The following is a 17,410-nucleotide window of genomic DNA, read 5'->3' on the forward strand; positions in this document are numbered from 1 at the left end:
TCTTCTTTGTTTTAAAGTTTACTCTATTTTATTTGCGTTGGCAGTGAACAAAAAGTGGTACTTTATTATCTCGCTTAACATGGGTCTAAATTACGTTTAAAAGCTCTTTTCTGATTTAATGAAACAGCCCGAAATCATCCAATAAAGAAAGTCGAGATATTTATCTTACAGAAAATTGAATGCCATGCCGCATGCAAGCTATTTAGAAAATAAAAATCGTAAACCAAAAAGTGTGTTATGTTGTTTTTTTTCGCGGTCATGGTCATGTTTGTATGGAAGTACTTAATATCTAAACTTATTAGCCCTTGGGTGTTGTAAAGACTTTTAATGAAATGGCTCAAAGCGTAGATTTTGTTTTTCATATAGTAAAAGAAAGGCAACATAACCCTTAAGTGGCTGAGAACTTGTGGCTGAATAAAAAGAGAAAGAAGCTATATGCTTGTTGAAAGCAAATGTAAACATCATTCTGAATGAATTTTCTGATCAAAAGTGGTATTTTTAGTGAAAAGGGGAGATACATTTTCAAGAATATACAATATTATTATAAATGTTTTGGTGAAGTGCATGTCATACAGTATAATCATAGTATCAGTTTTGGATTAAAAAAACAATAAAATGTTTTAAAGTTCACAGCCCTTTGTTGCAAACAAAAATCATGATAAATAGAATTTTCAGAGTAACCTATTAAAACAAACATAAAATGCTTTATTAGACCCTACATATTATCTCTGCACTCATTTGTCATCAATTACTTATGTTTAAAAAAGTTTTTGTTTCATGCTACTCATGGTACCAGTTTTTTTTTGTTAGAAAATTAATTACATTATTTTAAGTGCATAACCCCTTGTTGCAAATAAAATCTTTTTTTTATATAATTTTCGAATAAATCCATTGAAACAAAACAGAAATGCCTTCTAAAACCTTAAATATTCTTCCTGCAAGCATTTTACATCAATTATGTATGTTTGAAACAATCATTGGTTCATGCTACTTTCTGCTTCCCATGTATTATATTATGCACCCTTGTTCGTATTTGTGCTACGGTTCGGTTAAGCTTTTTCTGAGCCTTTACAATTTTCTCTCCAGTTGGCATCTTGTTCTGGGTTATTTCTTCTTTAAAGAAGTTCAGGAAGAAATCGTTCTCCTCCCCGTTCCACTTCCTCTTCATCCCTCTTCCACTTCTTGCGGTCACTGAAACAAACAGATCGAAAAAAGGTATAAGAAATGTAATACTAAACACATTTAAAGACCACGTGTTTGCATATTAATGAGGTATAAAGAAGACATTAAGGAGGTTGCGAAATAAAACGTGAACTGAAACGTTTACTTTTGCACTACTTTTTGTAAACTGTGCTGTGTCTGATTAATCATTCCTCATTAAGGTATTATTTCCTAATTTGTCAATGTGACACTTGTATATCAAACGTGTGTAAAAGTAGTGCACAAGTGCACGTATCAGCACAAGTGGTGATTCGCAACATCCCTATTATTGTTCTAAAATATACATGTAACTTCTTTAGGTTATTAGTCATGATGGGAAAGTATGACACCTAAGAGTCATCGTGTGAACATCTTTCCACTTGTTATAATGGCATACACAATATTTTAAGCTTTCAGACATTTTGTTCATAAGAAGCTTTTGAAGATTTTCTCATAAATACAAGTCTATGTAACTCGTTTGCCCTAAAGTCTCTGCAGGGCCATAACTCAGAAGTGCCTCGGGTGACTTAGCCAGTTGTCAAATTATGCTGAGACATTATGCAAAGACAAATTAATAGGTTTAAAGATAAGATTAAAACAAGACTATTGCCAAGCAATATAAGTCGCCGACCGGTGAAACTCCACCATTTTCAGCAATATTCCCAGTCTATTTGTTGCCATAGCAACCGGAATTCTTGATGTAGGAACAAATGAAATGACGTGCATAATCTTCATATTGCCATCTGCCCATGTTTTAAGTTTATTGAAAAAATATGAAGAATTTTTTGAGTTATCGTTGGATCCACCATTTGAAGCAATATTTCTAGTCTATTTGTTTCCATAGCAACCATAATTCTTGGCGTAGGAACAAAATGAAATGACGTGCATAATCTCCATATTGCTATCTGTCCATGTTTCAAGTTTCATGAAAAATATGAAGAACTTTTAAAGATATCGCAGGATCCAGAAAAGTGTGACAGACTCACGGACACACAAAGCGCAAACCATAAGTCCCCTCCGGTTTCACCGGTAGGGGACAATAATATTTCAATTACAATTGACAATGCCATTTGGAGGACTTAAAGGGTCATTATGTATCTGTGGCAATATGGCCAGTTCCTGTACTTGACTAGAGACAAAATGCCCGCAAACATTTTAATTAAGTTTGAAGAAGATCTGACTTAAACATGGATACCGGAAAATGAAAAATATATGTATTGCTATGACAATGCGTATACACTAAAGCCAATTTAAAATAATTTGATAAAGGAAGCTTTTCTCAATATATCTATTAATGTTTAATACATTAATGCTCAGAAGTATGTAAACTGTTAGGAAACTGCAATGTCATACTGCATTGCCCGTTTTCGCTTCTCACCTTGTTTTCCTTTAAGGTGTTGTACTTTAGACATCAAACTTGTAGGACTGCAACTGATCGCCTTGTTTTCATCTGTCCAAATTAATGAAGACACAGTTTATTAGCAAAATAATATATCTAATGATGACAGTATTACAAGCTACACAATATACAGCCAAGATAATATTTCTAAAATTTCTTATGTGCAAACATAAACATATTTATACTAATTTATAAAACTTTCATTAAATCATAAACTTTTAAATATAAACAAAATATGCTGTGAATTAAAACAAATTGTAGCAAAGATATTTTAAACTCGGACAGAATCTCATGTTGTGTATACCCAATTAATAGAATATATATGCTACCTGAGTGTTCCGACAACGGCAGTTCGATTTCGTCGTCGGATTCGTCCCCAGATAGCGTAACGGCTGCATCTGAAAATATCAATGAAAATCTTACACATCTTTTTTACAATTACCATCAGTGAAATCATGTCATGAAAATGGAGGCTTCTTGAAAATTTTCATCATATAAACAGATGATGTTTATTCACCAAAGTACAATATATACGTCTCAGGCATATGAAAAGAACAATATTATTTACTGCCTATTACATTCTTTGACAATTATATAGATTTATCTTCCTTTCTGTATTTTCTATTTACCATACTACTTCTTGCATCAAGAACTAATTATTTCTATTTGTAAATGTAAAATGTCTCACCAGTGCCAGTGCCGGTCCCTGTTGCCCCTTCTGACCAAGAGTCCTCGAACGAGACAGGCTCTGCTATATCTGCGGAAATACATATCTTTGATGCAATATAAATATTCTTACCGCTTCCATATGATATTATGCAAGTATGTTTATAAACTATTCAGTTCACCAATCGCAATATAAGAACTACAAAAGGCATATCGACACATACAGAATATTGGATTTGAAATAGTAAAAACAAGTTTTGTGAAGATGTATTGCACAAAACGATGAATAACAGAAAATTGAAACTCAAATTGTTACCTTCAAGTGATATTTCTTGGAGATTCTTCCCTTGATACCTGCTGATGCTTCCATTCTCCGTCGCTATCAGCACCCGCGCTACTTTAGTTTTTTCGAGGATAGAACTTTGGAGACGGTAAACGTCAGTGTGAATATTGATGTTATGCCCCATGTGATCAGCAACCATCTTTAATTCAGCGCCCGTCATATCAAGAATCTTTTCAAACATCATAAAGAATACGTTCATATATATACACTCAATGATCAAATATATTGGGATCAGCGATATGTATCAAATATTCACAAATAGAAAACTGAATCCTTAGCAACTATACAACGTTTAAAAACTTCATTAAGGTATTATGTATGGTGGTTTCTATACATATCATACCTGAGCCGTAGTCGCCAAATATCGTCGCATTTCTCTTGTACGGATCAGACCGGGTTGTTGCAGCCCTGGACATGCCTTAGTTATTGTTCTCATTGCAGTGCATCCATCCAACGGGGTGTTGTCACTTTGTCTAAGTGCAGAAAAAGAAACAAATAGAAAGAAGTTACAGATGATGTATATGACAGTATATCGTTATTTACAGCATATGCTTTTGATATAGCAAAATGAATATTCGTTTTGGTATGCGCTATTTTAGGGATATGTACACTGGTATTTGAAAGTACTTTTTATTTCTTATGTATAGATTATTAACCCCGGTATGTTATATATGCATGCCATATATATTTATTGATAGTATTAAGAATGAAGTTTTTTTATTCTATTTTGTTGTTAATATTAAATACAAAATTTTGATACGACAACTTAAAAAATATTACGCAATCAAGTACCTCGAAAACAAAAACTCGCTTGAGCTGCTCCGGGTTTTTAACAAGTATCTCACAGCATCAATCATGTCTGGAGTCAGGAGAACGCAAACTTTCCGTAAGCTCCTCGTGGATTTTCCTCGTACTTCGATTACTTTCATTCTGAAACATAAAACGCTGTATTTATAAATTATCGTTTTGAAACATGTACCCAAAATAATGTAAGAAATTATAATAGTCATTGTTATTTAATATCTTTCGTCATAAAAGATAAACTTCGGACATTTTTCATATATAACTACACTATACCACACCTTTTAGAAAGAATCTTTTCCGACATATCCAGTGCATTGTATATCTCGCTATCAATGTCGTCCTGTGCTTCCATTTCCGTGAAGTCGGTTACCTTCATTTCGGAGACTTCCGCAATTCTCCTTTTATTAAACATGGCAATTCTGACCATTGCCATGTTTGCCGCCTTTTCCCAATGTACTCGCGTCGGATTCTCCACTTTGATGACATTTCTAAGCTGTTGAAGAAGCCAGTCTTTTAATTTTATAAGATCGGACGTCAGTGGTACCTTTGTCGGTTTATTGATATGTCTCATTTGCTGTCTTCTTTTGGCAACACAGGAAACCCTGTCATTCCAGTGTGCGTTGTATAGTTCTGTAAAATGGCGTGCTTCTTTGATCATTTGTTCGTCTTCGGTCTGGACCCCTATGCTGCTTTTCAACAATGCGATGTGTTTAATGTAGTGGCCAATAGTGAGAGCCAACTGCGGCGAGTCGCTTTCCAATGATATGTTCTTAGTAGCATTTAATACTTTCATGAAGTTCATCCCAGTTATGAATTCTGAAAGTGGACTTTTAGCTTCATTATTCTGATGTAGTTGTTTAAGTAACCTACCAACTGTTCTCACTTTTGTTCGCACGTTATCAACGTCTTTCACCCTTTGTTCTTTTTTTTCGCCTAATCGGCACAACTTTGAACTAGCGAACTCTCGTATAAGTGGGTCATTTTTGCATAGAAGAGGAACGCCTGGGTTAGCATTAGTTTCCTTCATTCCATCAAAAAAGGATTCCAGTAGGGCATCGTCTTCGTCTATGTCCTTCATAAATGGAAATAACATGGCCTTTGCATCACGACGGAAATTTTTTGTTGAAGGTTGTTTGTTCTTGGGCTTCAAGCAACAGTTATTTACATGAAGCCATAATGTGTCTTTGTTGTAGAACCCTAAACAATATTCACAAGGCAAGTAGTCCGCAGAGGAATACTTCTCTTTTTGTTTGCTATTTGGTCTTCTCGCGACAACCAATTCTCCCTCGCCCCTTTCGATTACCTGCCAAATTCAGATACAATTACTTCAATTGCAAAGTGTTTTATGTAAAACCAAGTTATACATACGACTAACCTTTATTTTTCTGGAATGAAATGAACGTTTATGATTTCATTGGAGTATTGAAAATATTTGAGCAGTACATTAGGGATGGGGTTCTCCTATGCTGGCATATACTCATAGGTATAATGTAACAGCGACACTTGCAAGCCATGTGAAGCCGTGACCAATGTTTTAAAATTGTGTGTTTCGAGCATTCTTAGGTTAGTGAAAATCATTGTGTATAAGCATGATGGCAAAGGACGACGCTCTTGTCGCTATGAATAGTTTATATATAAACTGGTGGTTTAACGCTACGTTTGTTTTTCATTCATTTACTGAACAACATTCTGAAATTCTTAGGTAATATGGTTTACCAGGGTATTGTTTTTCGACGTATGGCTTAGATGAATCGTTGTAATTCGAAATATTTCAGAGTTACTGCAGCTGTATGATTCATAGTTGGACTTTAGGCGATTTAAATATATGAAAGTGACACACTATCTTTACCTGCGCGTTATGTGCAAAATTGCCTTTGTTTTCAAGTTCCAAAAGCAACGTCTTTCTCTGTTCTGATTCCGTTGATGACAGTATGATTTTCTTCACTAGTTCTTCGTCTGAATGAATGCTGATGTAGTGTGGTGCTATTTTGGACGTGAATGAACGTTTGCAGTAATAACAGTAGTTTGTTTTTCGATAGTCCCGATGCCCATCTTCCTTTTTAGAATACGTTGGCAGTGAAACTGAAAATATGTAAGTAAATAATCACTTCCATATGAAGTATAAAGATGTGTTTACACACTATACATGTATCCTCAAATTATATAGATTTAAACAATTAAGTTGAACGAAAATGCTCAAAAGGCGTTAGTTTTTTTTATCGGCTGAAAACCAGGTACAAATAAATTTTAAATGTCCGAATTGTATGTGCAAACATGATATTAAATATTCTGTGTTGTTAAGCGGTGTTTTATTCCACATTCTATATGTTTTGTTATCGGGTCTTGACCTTATAATCTCACATGATACGTGGGTTTCATTTTACGTCTCTCGTTCCCTATATCTATTTATATAATTTTTTTACAATGTAACGTTCTGTAACATAGCTTAACAAAACCTTACCATTCCTCATTTGGCGTCTGTATGCTTCATCTATATGTGGACATTCCTTATTGTTGGTTGTTTCAATCTTGTTCGATTCCTTTTTCTGGGATTTAGTACTTTTACTGCCACCAACTGTTAATTTATAAAAAAAAAAAACACGAGTATAGTATATTAAAACATTTCCTGCAATATCAGAAGAGAATTGCTGAGCTAAGTTAAAAACTGTTCAAAATATTTCTTTTAAACGTATGCAAACATTTTTTTCAAGCTGATGATACTGCTGCGAGCAAAATTGCAAGCCGAAGATTTTCATTGTCGTTTCCATGAGTAGTGTTCTCCTATTTGATTTCAACAAAAACAAAAACAAGGTCAGATAACCAAATAAATAAATTCGGCCTTGAAAACATTGCTTAATTGTTTCTATCAAAGGACTGTTTAATATTCCAAAGTTCATCTTGAATTTCGGTTTCGGTTTTGAAACCTTCAAAATTTGCATGTATATTAGGTTTATTTTTTTGGTATATTATGCCTCCAAATATGAATATCTAATAAAGCGCATTAATGTTTGAGTATCAGTTTGTCATAAACGGTTGGATCATCACCTCCACGATCTAAACCACCATCGACATCATCTTGGACATAATCATCGACATCATCTTGGACATAATCATCGACATCATCTTGGACATAATCATTGACATCATCTTGGACATAATCATCGACATCTTCGTCGAAATCATTGTCACCAGTATCATCATTGTGTTCTGTTAGGTCATCATCTTGATTTAAAAAATTAAGAAATTATAATTATTCCTTTACATGCAGCCCTTAACGGGTTGAACACATGTTTTGTACGGTCAAAATAAACAATAAACGTGCGTTAATTGATATGAATGAAAATATGCTTACACAAATATCTATACTCTTTGCAATTAATATTATGAAACAATTATTATTATGATTTTCAAGTTCTCAATATGCATAATAATGATTCTGTACCAGAGCTCTGTGGTATGTAGTCGGAATCGCTATCTGCAGACGTATCAAAATCTTCTTTTTTGCAAAAAAAAGAAAGAATATTAAACATAAAACATATATATGTTAGTATATGTAAAGAATTGATCAAAATCTCTAAGAAATTTAAATATTCTAATATATGTGTGTCTACTGTTGTTGTGGCGGTGAAAATAAAGTCGTGGCATATGTTACGTAATGCTTAAAAAGAAGCACCCAAAACAAGTATTACCTGTACATTGATAGTCATATGAAACGGTTACGTTCCTTTTTGGTCTTCCTTCCCCTCCTAGCGCAGCACTTGCACAGCCCGATACATCATTTTTAAGTACGTTCATTGGACCTGGAACGCATGCTTACATTTACGCTGCGGTTACAATTTATAGTTTCTACCCGACAATGTGATACACCATATTTAATATGTTCTAAGCATCCATTATTGATTAAAGTCAAATCAGACATCGTTCTCAAGTTTGAAATAATGTAGCTTCTTTACATATAACATTTACACATCAATTGTCAGAGCTAGACGACTACATGTATACAAGTGGAATGTCTTACTTGTGGGTCGATATATATATATATATATATACAGCCCACATTTCCTAGGATACTCATTTAGCAATACACCATAATAGAACATATCTTTCGAATGATTAATTACTTATATTATGTTAAGCTACGCGGCAGTGAATATGAATCATAATTTGAGTTAAATGAAAGGTAAAATATACTCAACAAAAATTGTTAAAATATATTCATCTACTAATCAGTGTCTATCAATAATTACCTTTAACTTTAGTCTGGCCCTTTGACAGTGTTTTCCCTAATCCAACGTCATCTTCTTTGCACACGTTGCTGGCGTAAGATGTGTATGCATTTGCATCATTATTGGTGAGCGCAACCTTTGACTCTGGAAGTGAATATGAACTTATTCCCTTGTAGTGCATGAATCACAAATCATCATAGACAATTTAGTATTGCCCTAGTAATTCATCAATCAAAAATTCATTTTTAAATACACTTCATACTCTCAGTCTGTCTGTAGAAGAAGAAGCAAATAAAGACACTGTATGTTATTTCAAATTATTGATTCCAAACCGGTTCTGAAAAGAAGATATGTTTTACGATTGATGATATGTATGTTCTGGTGGGAGATATTGTGGGGTGTTTTATAGGCACGTCATAGTAATACGTATTTTCCATTTTAGTTTTCAATGGCGGTATCAAATACTAACGTGCATGTGAAAAGAGATAAAAGAGCGATTCATTACTAACCTTTTAGTTTGGGATATATGCAGATCATTTAAGATGTTTTACCAAACGAAAATAACAGATGTCATACATATGGAATCCCATGTTGAGTAATAAAATAAATAGCACATACCAGTAGTGGAGCCCTTCTTCACATCTAAACATTCGGAATTCGGTTCATCACATGACTGTTGTGTAAAAAACCCTGTAAAGAAATGCCCAAGATGGTTTGTACATGTCAAGGTATATAATTCAATATCAAAGCGCCGCGTAATTGTTTTCTATATTCTTTAACAACATAACGCAGGGAAGCAGGGGGTGGTATTTACACCCCACAATTTATATATGGCGCGTTGGTGTAAAGGGAGACACATGCAGAACTATTGTATGTAAGTTTTCCACGTGAAACCGAGTTTTTCAAACATTGATTGAAAAACATCCCTGTAAAAAGACCAGTCAAAAAAATATGGAGCATACTAATTAAAGTTTCGTCATTGAGGATTGATTGTATCAATGTACAATTATTTAAAGGATGCTATTTTTGTATTGTATTGTTTATATTATGTAAACATTGAACTACATTGGACAAACAACTTAAAGATAAGATGTCAAAGGTTTTAAGAGTTGTTCATGGTTAACATTGATTGAAAATGAAAAATGTACTCCAGGGAAGCGTTTAAATACGTTTAAAAAAAGTGGGGTGGTATATTCGGCCCACATTTTTTTCACACCCCACAATAAGGGTTTCATATAGAAAATCACCCCATATTTATAGTAATGTATATGCCAATTTCCTGTAGCATGCAATTTTATATGAACTAGTTACTGATTAAAGATGCTGTGTAAACATATATGCCGCCATTGGGTGCCTTGTCAAAAATCGTCTCAGCAAGAATTCCTTTACTTACGATCATCTACACATTGAGGTCATGTTATAGACACCCGGAAGTTAAAGAGGAAGTAAAACACAAGCTTCAAGACATACATAAGTATGTATGGATGGACATACATACAGACAGACAGACAATTGCAATGCTTAATGCCTGATACATAGAAAAGTAAATTATTGAACTCAAAATAATGAAAACAAAATAGGTTCTTTTGTGTATAATTCAAGTGGACAATTCATAATAATGAAGAATGTCTTTTTTAATCTTCTAAAAGAAACCATACAGAAGCGGCAGAAAGCATTGGTATTTACCAGGGCTCTTGCATTACTTTTCAGGAAATGAAAGGGTGCCAATTCTTTAGTATATACTTTGAATAATGTATTAATGTCTTCCAAAAATAAGGCTACTATTGATAAGCAAAATAGAACATCTTAGTTCTGTGTTGTCTTTTTCAATCTCTGACCTAGCATCATGACCTTGACCTTTTTTGAGACCTTATTTCTTAAGTGTTTTAATTCAGCAAAACAGACCACACAAACTTTTACCTGTCTCTGGGTCCAATGTGTATCCATCTTCGTAGACTTCCTTCGTGAAGACATCATGGAGAATCTCCACCAGTTCTTGGCCGCCAGACTTACTAGTATGCTTTACGTAACCATGGAAACCTGAAGGCAATCATATGCAGTGTAGCCATCAGCAAGACTCATACCTTTTAATTGAATCAACTCATTTTTTGATGATCTTTTTATTAAAAATAAACAAGATGTGTTTGTGAAACACTATGTTCTCTTTTGAGCGATTTTGACCCATTTATTTGACCGTTGACCTTGAAGGATGACCTTGCCCATAACCTTTTACCACTCAAAATGTGCAGCTCCATGAGATAAACATGCATGCCAAATATGAAGCTGCTATCTTCAATATTGCAAAGTTATGGCCAATGTTTAAGTTTGTGCAAACAAACCAACAGAAAAACAAACCAACGAACAGACAGGGCAAAAACAATATGTCCCCCAGTATAAACTGGGGGACATAAAAACGTCTTAATCTGAGAAAAAGTCTATTTACTTATATCTGTAAAATAAATAAATTTGTGTATTTGTGGTCTCTTACAATCTAGAGTTCATTTTCTTTAAAAAGAGAGTTCTTAAAAAAATCTCGGATCCCAAAAGGTACCAGTCAGACCATTCTAGTGATATTATTGGATTATGTGCAGACTGCACAGGCTAACCTGGACAGACACTTTACCCACATGCAATAGGGCCAGTTTTCCCAAAACGAGACTCATTTCATCAAAAGATAACACAAGACTCCTACCAGCAGCCTTATTCACGTCCTTGCCCTCTGGATTGCTGCTCTCTGGGTCCTGAACCTTAGACACTGGAGTAAGAACATCATTCATGCCAGCTATAATCGTGACAATATCCCCTGGACCTGAAAATATACAATATCTAGCAGTATGAATCTAATAGTCCAGCTTAACCATTGCTCCAGCAAAAAGGATGCTTACTAGCTTCTAACCATTTGTCCCTGGAGTAAATTCATATTCTAGACCTGCTATTACAGTACTTATAACACCTTGACATGAAAGCTTATGGCCAGCATCATGCGTAAACGGGTCTTATGCTATATGCGGCCGGAGAAGTTCCGGACTAGCCTGCGCATTTGCACAGACTAGTCAAGAGCTACGCTATCCACTTATGAGACTGCAAAACTTTGACTTTATAGCCGACACAGCAATGGATTTGTTTGTTCAAATTAGGGGCCGGTGTTCTGCCCATTCCCAATGGAAAAAAAGTATATAATTTTCCCAAGTGGGACCAAAAATGTCTATCAAAAGTTTCGAAAAAAGATCTAAATATTTAGTTCATCTCCCATCCACCTCTGTAAGTTGTACCTTAGTGAATATCCTATTGAAAACACGTTTATTCTCAATTTTGAAACATTTGTAAGCAAAAATACAACAACAACAATAATTTCCCAATTTTAGTAAAAACGTCGCGATTTTTTGCGAAAGTGACCGGGCCCCTTCCCAAATGCTGAAAATAACTATTGCACTGAAACTCCTGTCATGACAGTGCTACTGCACTTGCTGGAATGCAGCTATGCTGGCCGAACATGGAATAAGACCCATTTTCGCATGATGGCTGAGTGGTCTAAACGATAGACTTTTACTCCGGAGGTCGGTGGTTCGAGCCCAGTTGAGGGTTACTTTTTTGTTTACTAGTATTTAATTTCATTCTTTTTTTTACTGGAGATTTTTAGATCCAATGTTTACATTTATCTATATAAAGCATTTAATGACAAACTTCAATACATGCAAAAATCTGTGAAAAGGCCCCTTTAAAGTAACTCAGAGAATGCTGTTTGCTACTCATAAGTATCTTTAAGATATAAAATGAAGCCTTTAAAACTTGAATCTAGTATAAAAAAAGGTCTTAAATGTTATTTGAATTTTGAAGTGGGTATGGCATGTGATAAATATATATATTATATATATATATATATATATATATATATATTATATTAAGTAAGTTTTCCACATCAAATCGAGTTTATCAAACATTGATTGAAAATGAAAAATGTACTCCAGGGCAACGTTAAAATACGTTTAAAAAAAGTGGGGTGGTATATTCGGCCCACATTTTTTTCACACCCCACAATAAGGGTTTCATATAGAAAATCACCCCATATTTATAGTAATGTCTTAGTCTTACTTAATATAATATATATTATATATTGTGACATATTACTCCAAACCCTTCTGTCATAATATATCGTTTCCATCTTAATTTCAATACCTGGCATCTGTTTCCCAACTGCCGTTGTTGTAAGGTCCACAATGTCCTTGCATCGGCTGTTAGGAACCACTGCCCTTGCACTGCGTCTTGACGATGAGACGTCTTCCTCACTGACTTCTTCAGCAAGGTTCTTAGCCACGGACAAACGAGTTTCCCCAACGTTTTGCGGAGATTTCAATATTCGTGGCATTTTATTGACCTGAGTCTCTAGCATGCTAGTTGACTGTCGTTTGTTGGAATTCTTAGGGGTTGAAATACTGTTTTCTGAATCGGAAACAATGATTTCAGTTAGCAAAGTTTAATTAATCGATCAGTAAATTAGTCACTTTTCATGGTAAATATCGTGTATAGTTATTAAAACATAATTACTAAGAGGGCAATATATATATGATATTACTAAGTGCTTCTGAAGTTTCAATGTATTAGAGTTCAGAATGCACCACAACACTTAATTCTTTAGTACCATACCATTCACATATTGATCATTTGAAATGGTATTTTTTGTGGATTATAAATATGCATAAAAGCTGCGCTTTAAAAAAACTGGGCTTCATGCATGTGTAGAAATTAATCTCCCATCAGACTACAAAGGCTAATCTGGAAAAACATACAAACATGCATACGGGTCTGTTTTTTCAGAGCACAGCTCATATGAAAATCTAATAGCAAACATTGTTTTGGCTTAAAGTTATTTGCTTCAAAACAAAACCCTACTTTAAACTGTTTTATAGGTGTCTGTTTTAAATTTATGTATTAGACACAATAAATAGTTTTTAATTCAATCATCATGCTGTGATAATACAATACATGTACACTATTTTGAAAGTTCATAGTATGCACCTGTGGAAATATTGTCTTGGACGGAAATGGCAGACATTTTTGTATAAGAACTTTCGCGTACATCATATAACCGCTAAACCTTACCGGTATCAGTGAGTTGCTTCATTTCAAAGTCTTCGGACTCAAGTTCATTGCCTGTTTGTGTTGTACCTGGTAGTATAAAGACATACAAAAGATCGTAATCACATTATCGCGATTTTTTTTTATTAAACATTGAATTCTATATCATTTAACAGAGAAACGTAACAGGACACAAAGTACGTATATGCACCTCGCAACTGATATATGGGCAATAACGTGACCTAGCTGCATGACATCTCGATAATCATTTAAAAAATTGAGCCAGCTTGTATCTTAGTCTCTCTGCTAAATAATACACTTTGCTGTATCTGTTAGTGAACATTCTAATATGTTTTCCGATTGATGATATTATCTTCTGGTTGGAAATAGTGTGGGGTGTTTTATATGCACCTCATAGTTATATTTTCAAAATTTAGTTTTGAATGGCGGTATCAAATACTTACAGTGCATAGGAAAACTGATAAAAGATCGACACATTACTAATATTTTAGCTTTGGAAATATGCAGACAATTAAAGATAGTTTACAGAACGAAAATAATATATGCTATGCATATGAACTTCCATGCTGAGTAATAAAATAATTAACCCATACCAGAAGAGGAGCCCTTCTTCACATCTAGGCCTTCGGAATTCGGTTCATCACCTGACTGTTGTGAACCTGTAAAGAAATGCTCAAGATAGTTTGTGCATGTCACGGTATATAATTCAATATCAAAGCGCCGCGTTATGTTTTATATATTATTAACAACATAGCGCAGGCAAGCAGTGAGGTAGGATACACACACCACAATTGATTATATGGTACAAAGTATTGTTTTCATTGCATTAAACATACATATGTTGCATCATAATAATCTTTCAACAAGAGAGATGTAAGTTAATTATGTTTGTTTCAAAAAGCGCAGAAGAATGTTTGTTGGTATATCTGCTTGATGACTTCATATTTGATTTCAGTACATCTTACAAACGTTGATATGTTCAATTTTCGATTTACGATGCGAAACTTAGATTGTTGTATACATCGGACAATGTTCTCATCTATAGAAAATCATTTAATGATCTATTTACTTCTTACACTGGCATTAGCGTGGAAGACTTTGCTTCCTACCGCTTCATGAAAATAAAAAAAAGTATCGCTCTTCTCGATTTAAAACAAATATGTAATATAAAAGCATTGCGTGCCTATCCTGATTCATTGCGCGGTATTTGTTGAGAGAAACTGCCGGGTGAGATAAGATCATCATGAAGTTACATTTTGCAATTATTAACAAAAAATTAAAAACAGTTTAAAAAAAACATGTATGTTAATATATCTACATGTTACGTACCTGCTCGTGTGGGAAATGGTGATGTAATCTCTGATTTTTTTCTTGGACGGAAATGACAGACATATTGTATCAGTAATTTCACGTAAACTACATAACCGCTAATGCTTACCGGTTTCTGTGAGTTGCTTCATTTCAAAGTCTTCGGAATCAAGTTCATTGCCTGTTTGAGTTGTACCTGGTAGTATAAAGACATACAAAAGATCGTTATCACATTATCGCTATTTTTGATTTAATATTGAATTCTATATCATTTAACAAAGAAACGTAACGGGACACAGGGGTGGTATATGCACCTAGCAACTGATATATGGTCAATAACGTGTCCTTATTGCATGTCATCTCGATAACCATTTAAAAAGTTGAGCCAGCATATATCTTAGTCTCTCTGCTAAATAATACACTTTGTTGTATCTATTAGTGAACATTACGTTTGGTTTAAAAAGATACAAACTATTCTTATATGTTTTCCGATTGATGATATGTGTCTTCTGTTGAAAGGAATTGTGGGGTCTAAAGGCACTCAAAGTTATTTTGTTCGATCTGATTCTCAATGGCAGTAACAAATATAACAGTAAATAGAAAAATGATGAAAAAGCGACAAATTCATGATTGCTGACGATTAAGTTTTAGGCTTAAGAATTTAATTGCAGATAAAAAGAAAATCCGAAAAAAAAGACAGATATCATACATATGAACTTTCATGTTCAGTAATAAAATAACTTACACATACCAGTAGAGGATCCCTTCTTCACATCGAGGCCTTCGGAATTCGGTTCATCACCTGACTGTTGTGAACCTGTAAAAAAATGCTCAAGATGGTTTGTACATGTCACGGTATATAAGTCAATATCAAAGCGCCGCGTTATGTTTTCTATATTCTTTAACAACATAGCGCAGGCAAGCAGTGAGGTATGATATACACACCACAATTGATCTATGATCAAAGTATTTTTTTTCATTGCATTGAACATACAGATGTTTTAATATCGTTCAAAAATGAACAAGTTCATTGTCTATGTCAAAACGTTTATATTCGTTATACTTCCGATTTCTGACAATAATTTGCCGCTATGGAGAAAGCTTCTTTATGATATGCTAATATAAAATTCTCTTATGAGGCACAACATTTAGGCGTTTGAAAGCAAATAGTTTGTATTTAGTAGATAAAATAATATAGAAGGCAAAACCATATCATAAAATCATGCCATAGTTAACAATATACCCATACCATTATGACATCAAAGAACTTTCTGAATATATAGTGATGTGAGCATTGTACTGCTTGTTATGAAGCTTACCTTGCAATTTCTGTTTGTTTTTCTGAAACAATAAAACACTCTTTTAAAATATGGATAACAAAATAACGCATGTGTGGAAATTTTAGCTTTGCCAAATTGCCATTGATAAGTGCAATTGCGTCTTAACACTTAAAAAAGTCTAGCCAAACAACAGTAGCAATGTGCATAAAAGTAAATGTTGTTACCTACTTCACAACTAATAAATGATAAAAAAAGTTTATTCTACACCTTCAATCTTTACTGGTTTATGTCTGGAATGCCAGCTGTACTATATATCCTGTGCGAAACCAGTCGCGTTAGAATACTATATAAAATAACGATTCCAGGGTAGAAAAATGCGGTGTTTTTTGTATTAGTATGTATATACCTTTCTCCAAGGCAGATTTGTCACCCCATAGTCATATCGTAACTCTTCACCCTTGGCTATCAAACGGGTTGCGAATATACATAGTCGGGGACTATCATCGACCGGCACTATTTTCATAATGCAGTTTTGCAACATGTCCCCATTTTCTGCATCATTTATCATGCGGCCTTGTGTGAATATATCATGGGTTGCATCAATGCTACAAGTAATAAATATAGAAAATAGTGTAATGTAAAATATGATTATAGTAATAAATAAAGAATATAGTGTAATGTAAAATATTAAAGTAATAAATTTAAAATATAGTGGAATGTAAAATATAATTATCTGCTCTCGTTCAAATCGATAAATTAGAATACAACTTGCTTCCTTTGACAGCCGAGAGCTAACCTCGTTTAGAATCGCTTGAAAATTGTTTATACATAATTACGCTATATGAAAATAAAAAGATTTACACACACTGCAATATGTTTAACTGAACATAAAACCGTTTGCACACATTCCATAAGTGTAGGTTACAATTTACTAAACACAAAATGTATCAGCTCTATCAGCAGAATATATTTCATATGTAAAAAGTGTGTTTTCATTAAGTATCATTGATTAATATGAATTTATAATTCATTACTACAGAATCAGGATAATCAATATTTTAATAAGTAGTTTTATTGTACATTGGCA

General features: G+C 33.9%; 2 protein-coding genes across 2 annotated transcripts; both read right to left on the reverse strand.

The window, feature by feature from the left end:
• Nucleotides 1-982: 982 nt before the first annotated feature.
• On the reverse strand, nt 983-8,777 carry LOC127852467 (uncharacterized). Its single transcript, XM_052386422.1, has 14 exons — nt 8,660-8,777; nt 8,102-8,212; nt 7,855-7,908; nt 7,458-7,634; nt 6,874-6,987; nt 6,262-6,494; nt 4,691-5,715; nt 4,401-4,538; nt 3,952-4,081; nt 3,582-3,777; nt 3,288-3,356; nt 2,929-2,997; nt 2,579-2,650; nt 983-1,191 (listed from the first exon to the last, which is right to left on the reverse strand). Exons 2-14 carry the CDS (start codon nt 8,205-8,207, stop codon nt 983-985), a joined length of 2,592 nt encoding a protein of 863 aa, XP_052242382.1. The 5' UTR covers nt 8,208-8,212; nt 8,660-8,777.
• A 2,296-nt stretch (nt 8,778-11,073) lies between these two features.
• LOC127852468 (uncharacterized) lies at nt 11,074-17,187 on the reverse strand. The gene is made up of 9 exons (XM_052386423.1): nt 16,730-17,187; nt 16,363-16,384; nt 15,795-15,860; nt 15,174-15,239; nt 14,329-14,394; nt 13,739-13,804; nt 12,815-13,078; nt 11,331-11,447; nt 11,074-11,087 (listed from the first exon to the last, which is right to left on the reverse strand). The coding sequence occupies exons 1-9, from the start codon at nt 16,889-16,891 to the stop codon at nt 11,074-11,076; spliced, it is 843 nt and encodes a 280-aa protein (XP_052242383.1). The 5' UTR covers nt 16,892-17,187.
• Between the last annotated feature and the right edge of the window lie 223 nt (nt 17,188-17,410).

The sequence above is a fragment of the Dreissena polymorpha genome, chromosome 12, assembly GCF_020536995.1.
Source record: "Dreissena polymorpha isolate Duluth1 chromosome 12, UMN_Dpol_1.0, whole genome shotgun sequence".
In the NCBI taxonomy this organism is placed as follows: domain Eukaryota; kingdom Metazoa; phylum Mollusca; class Bivalvia; order Myida; family Dreissenidae; genus Dreissena; species Dreissena polymorpha.

What these genes read in the sequence shown, in the direction of transcription:
- LOC127852467 (XM_052386422.1), bottom strand. Translation starts at nt 8,207, where the DNA reads ATGAACGTACTTAAAAATGATGTATCGGGCTGTGCAAGTGCTGCGCTA. An exon ending in CAGACGCCAAATGAGGAATG is followed by an intron (nt 6,495 to 6,873) that starts GTAAGGTTTTGT and finishes ACATATTTTCAG; the next exon opens with TTTCACTGCCAACGTATTCT. An exon ending in ATTTTGCACATAACGCGCAG is followed by an intron (nt 5,716 to 6,261) that starts GTAAAGATAGTG and finishes TGAATTTGGCAG; the next exon opens with GTAATCGAAAGGGGCGAGGG.
- LOC127852468 (XM_052386423.1), bottom strand. Translation starts at nt 16,891, where the DNA reads ATGATAAATGATGCAGAAAATGGGGACATGTTGCAAAACTGCATTATG. An exon ending in CAAATCTGCCTTGGAGAAAG is followed by an intron (nt 16,385 to 16,729) that starts GTATATACATAC and finishes TTATTGTTTCAG; the next exon opens with AAAAACAAACAGAAATTGCA. An exon ending in GAAGCAACTCACTGATACCG is followed by an intron (nt 13,079 to 13,738) that starts GTAAGGTTTAGC and finishes TTTCCGATTCAG; the next exon opens with AAAACAGTATTTCAACCCCT.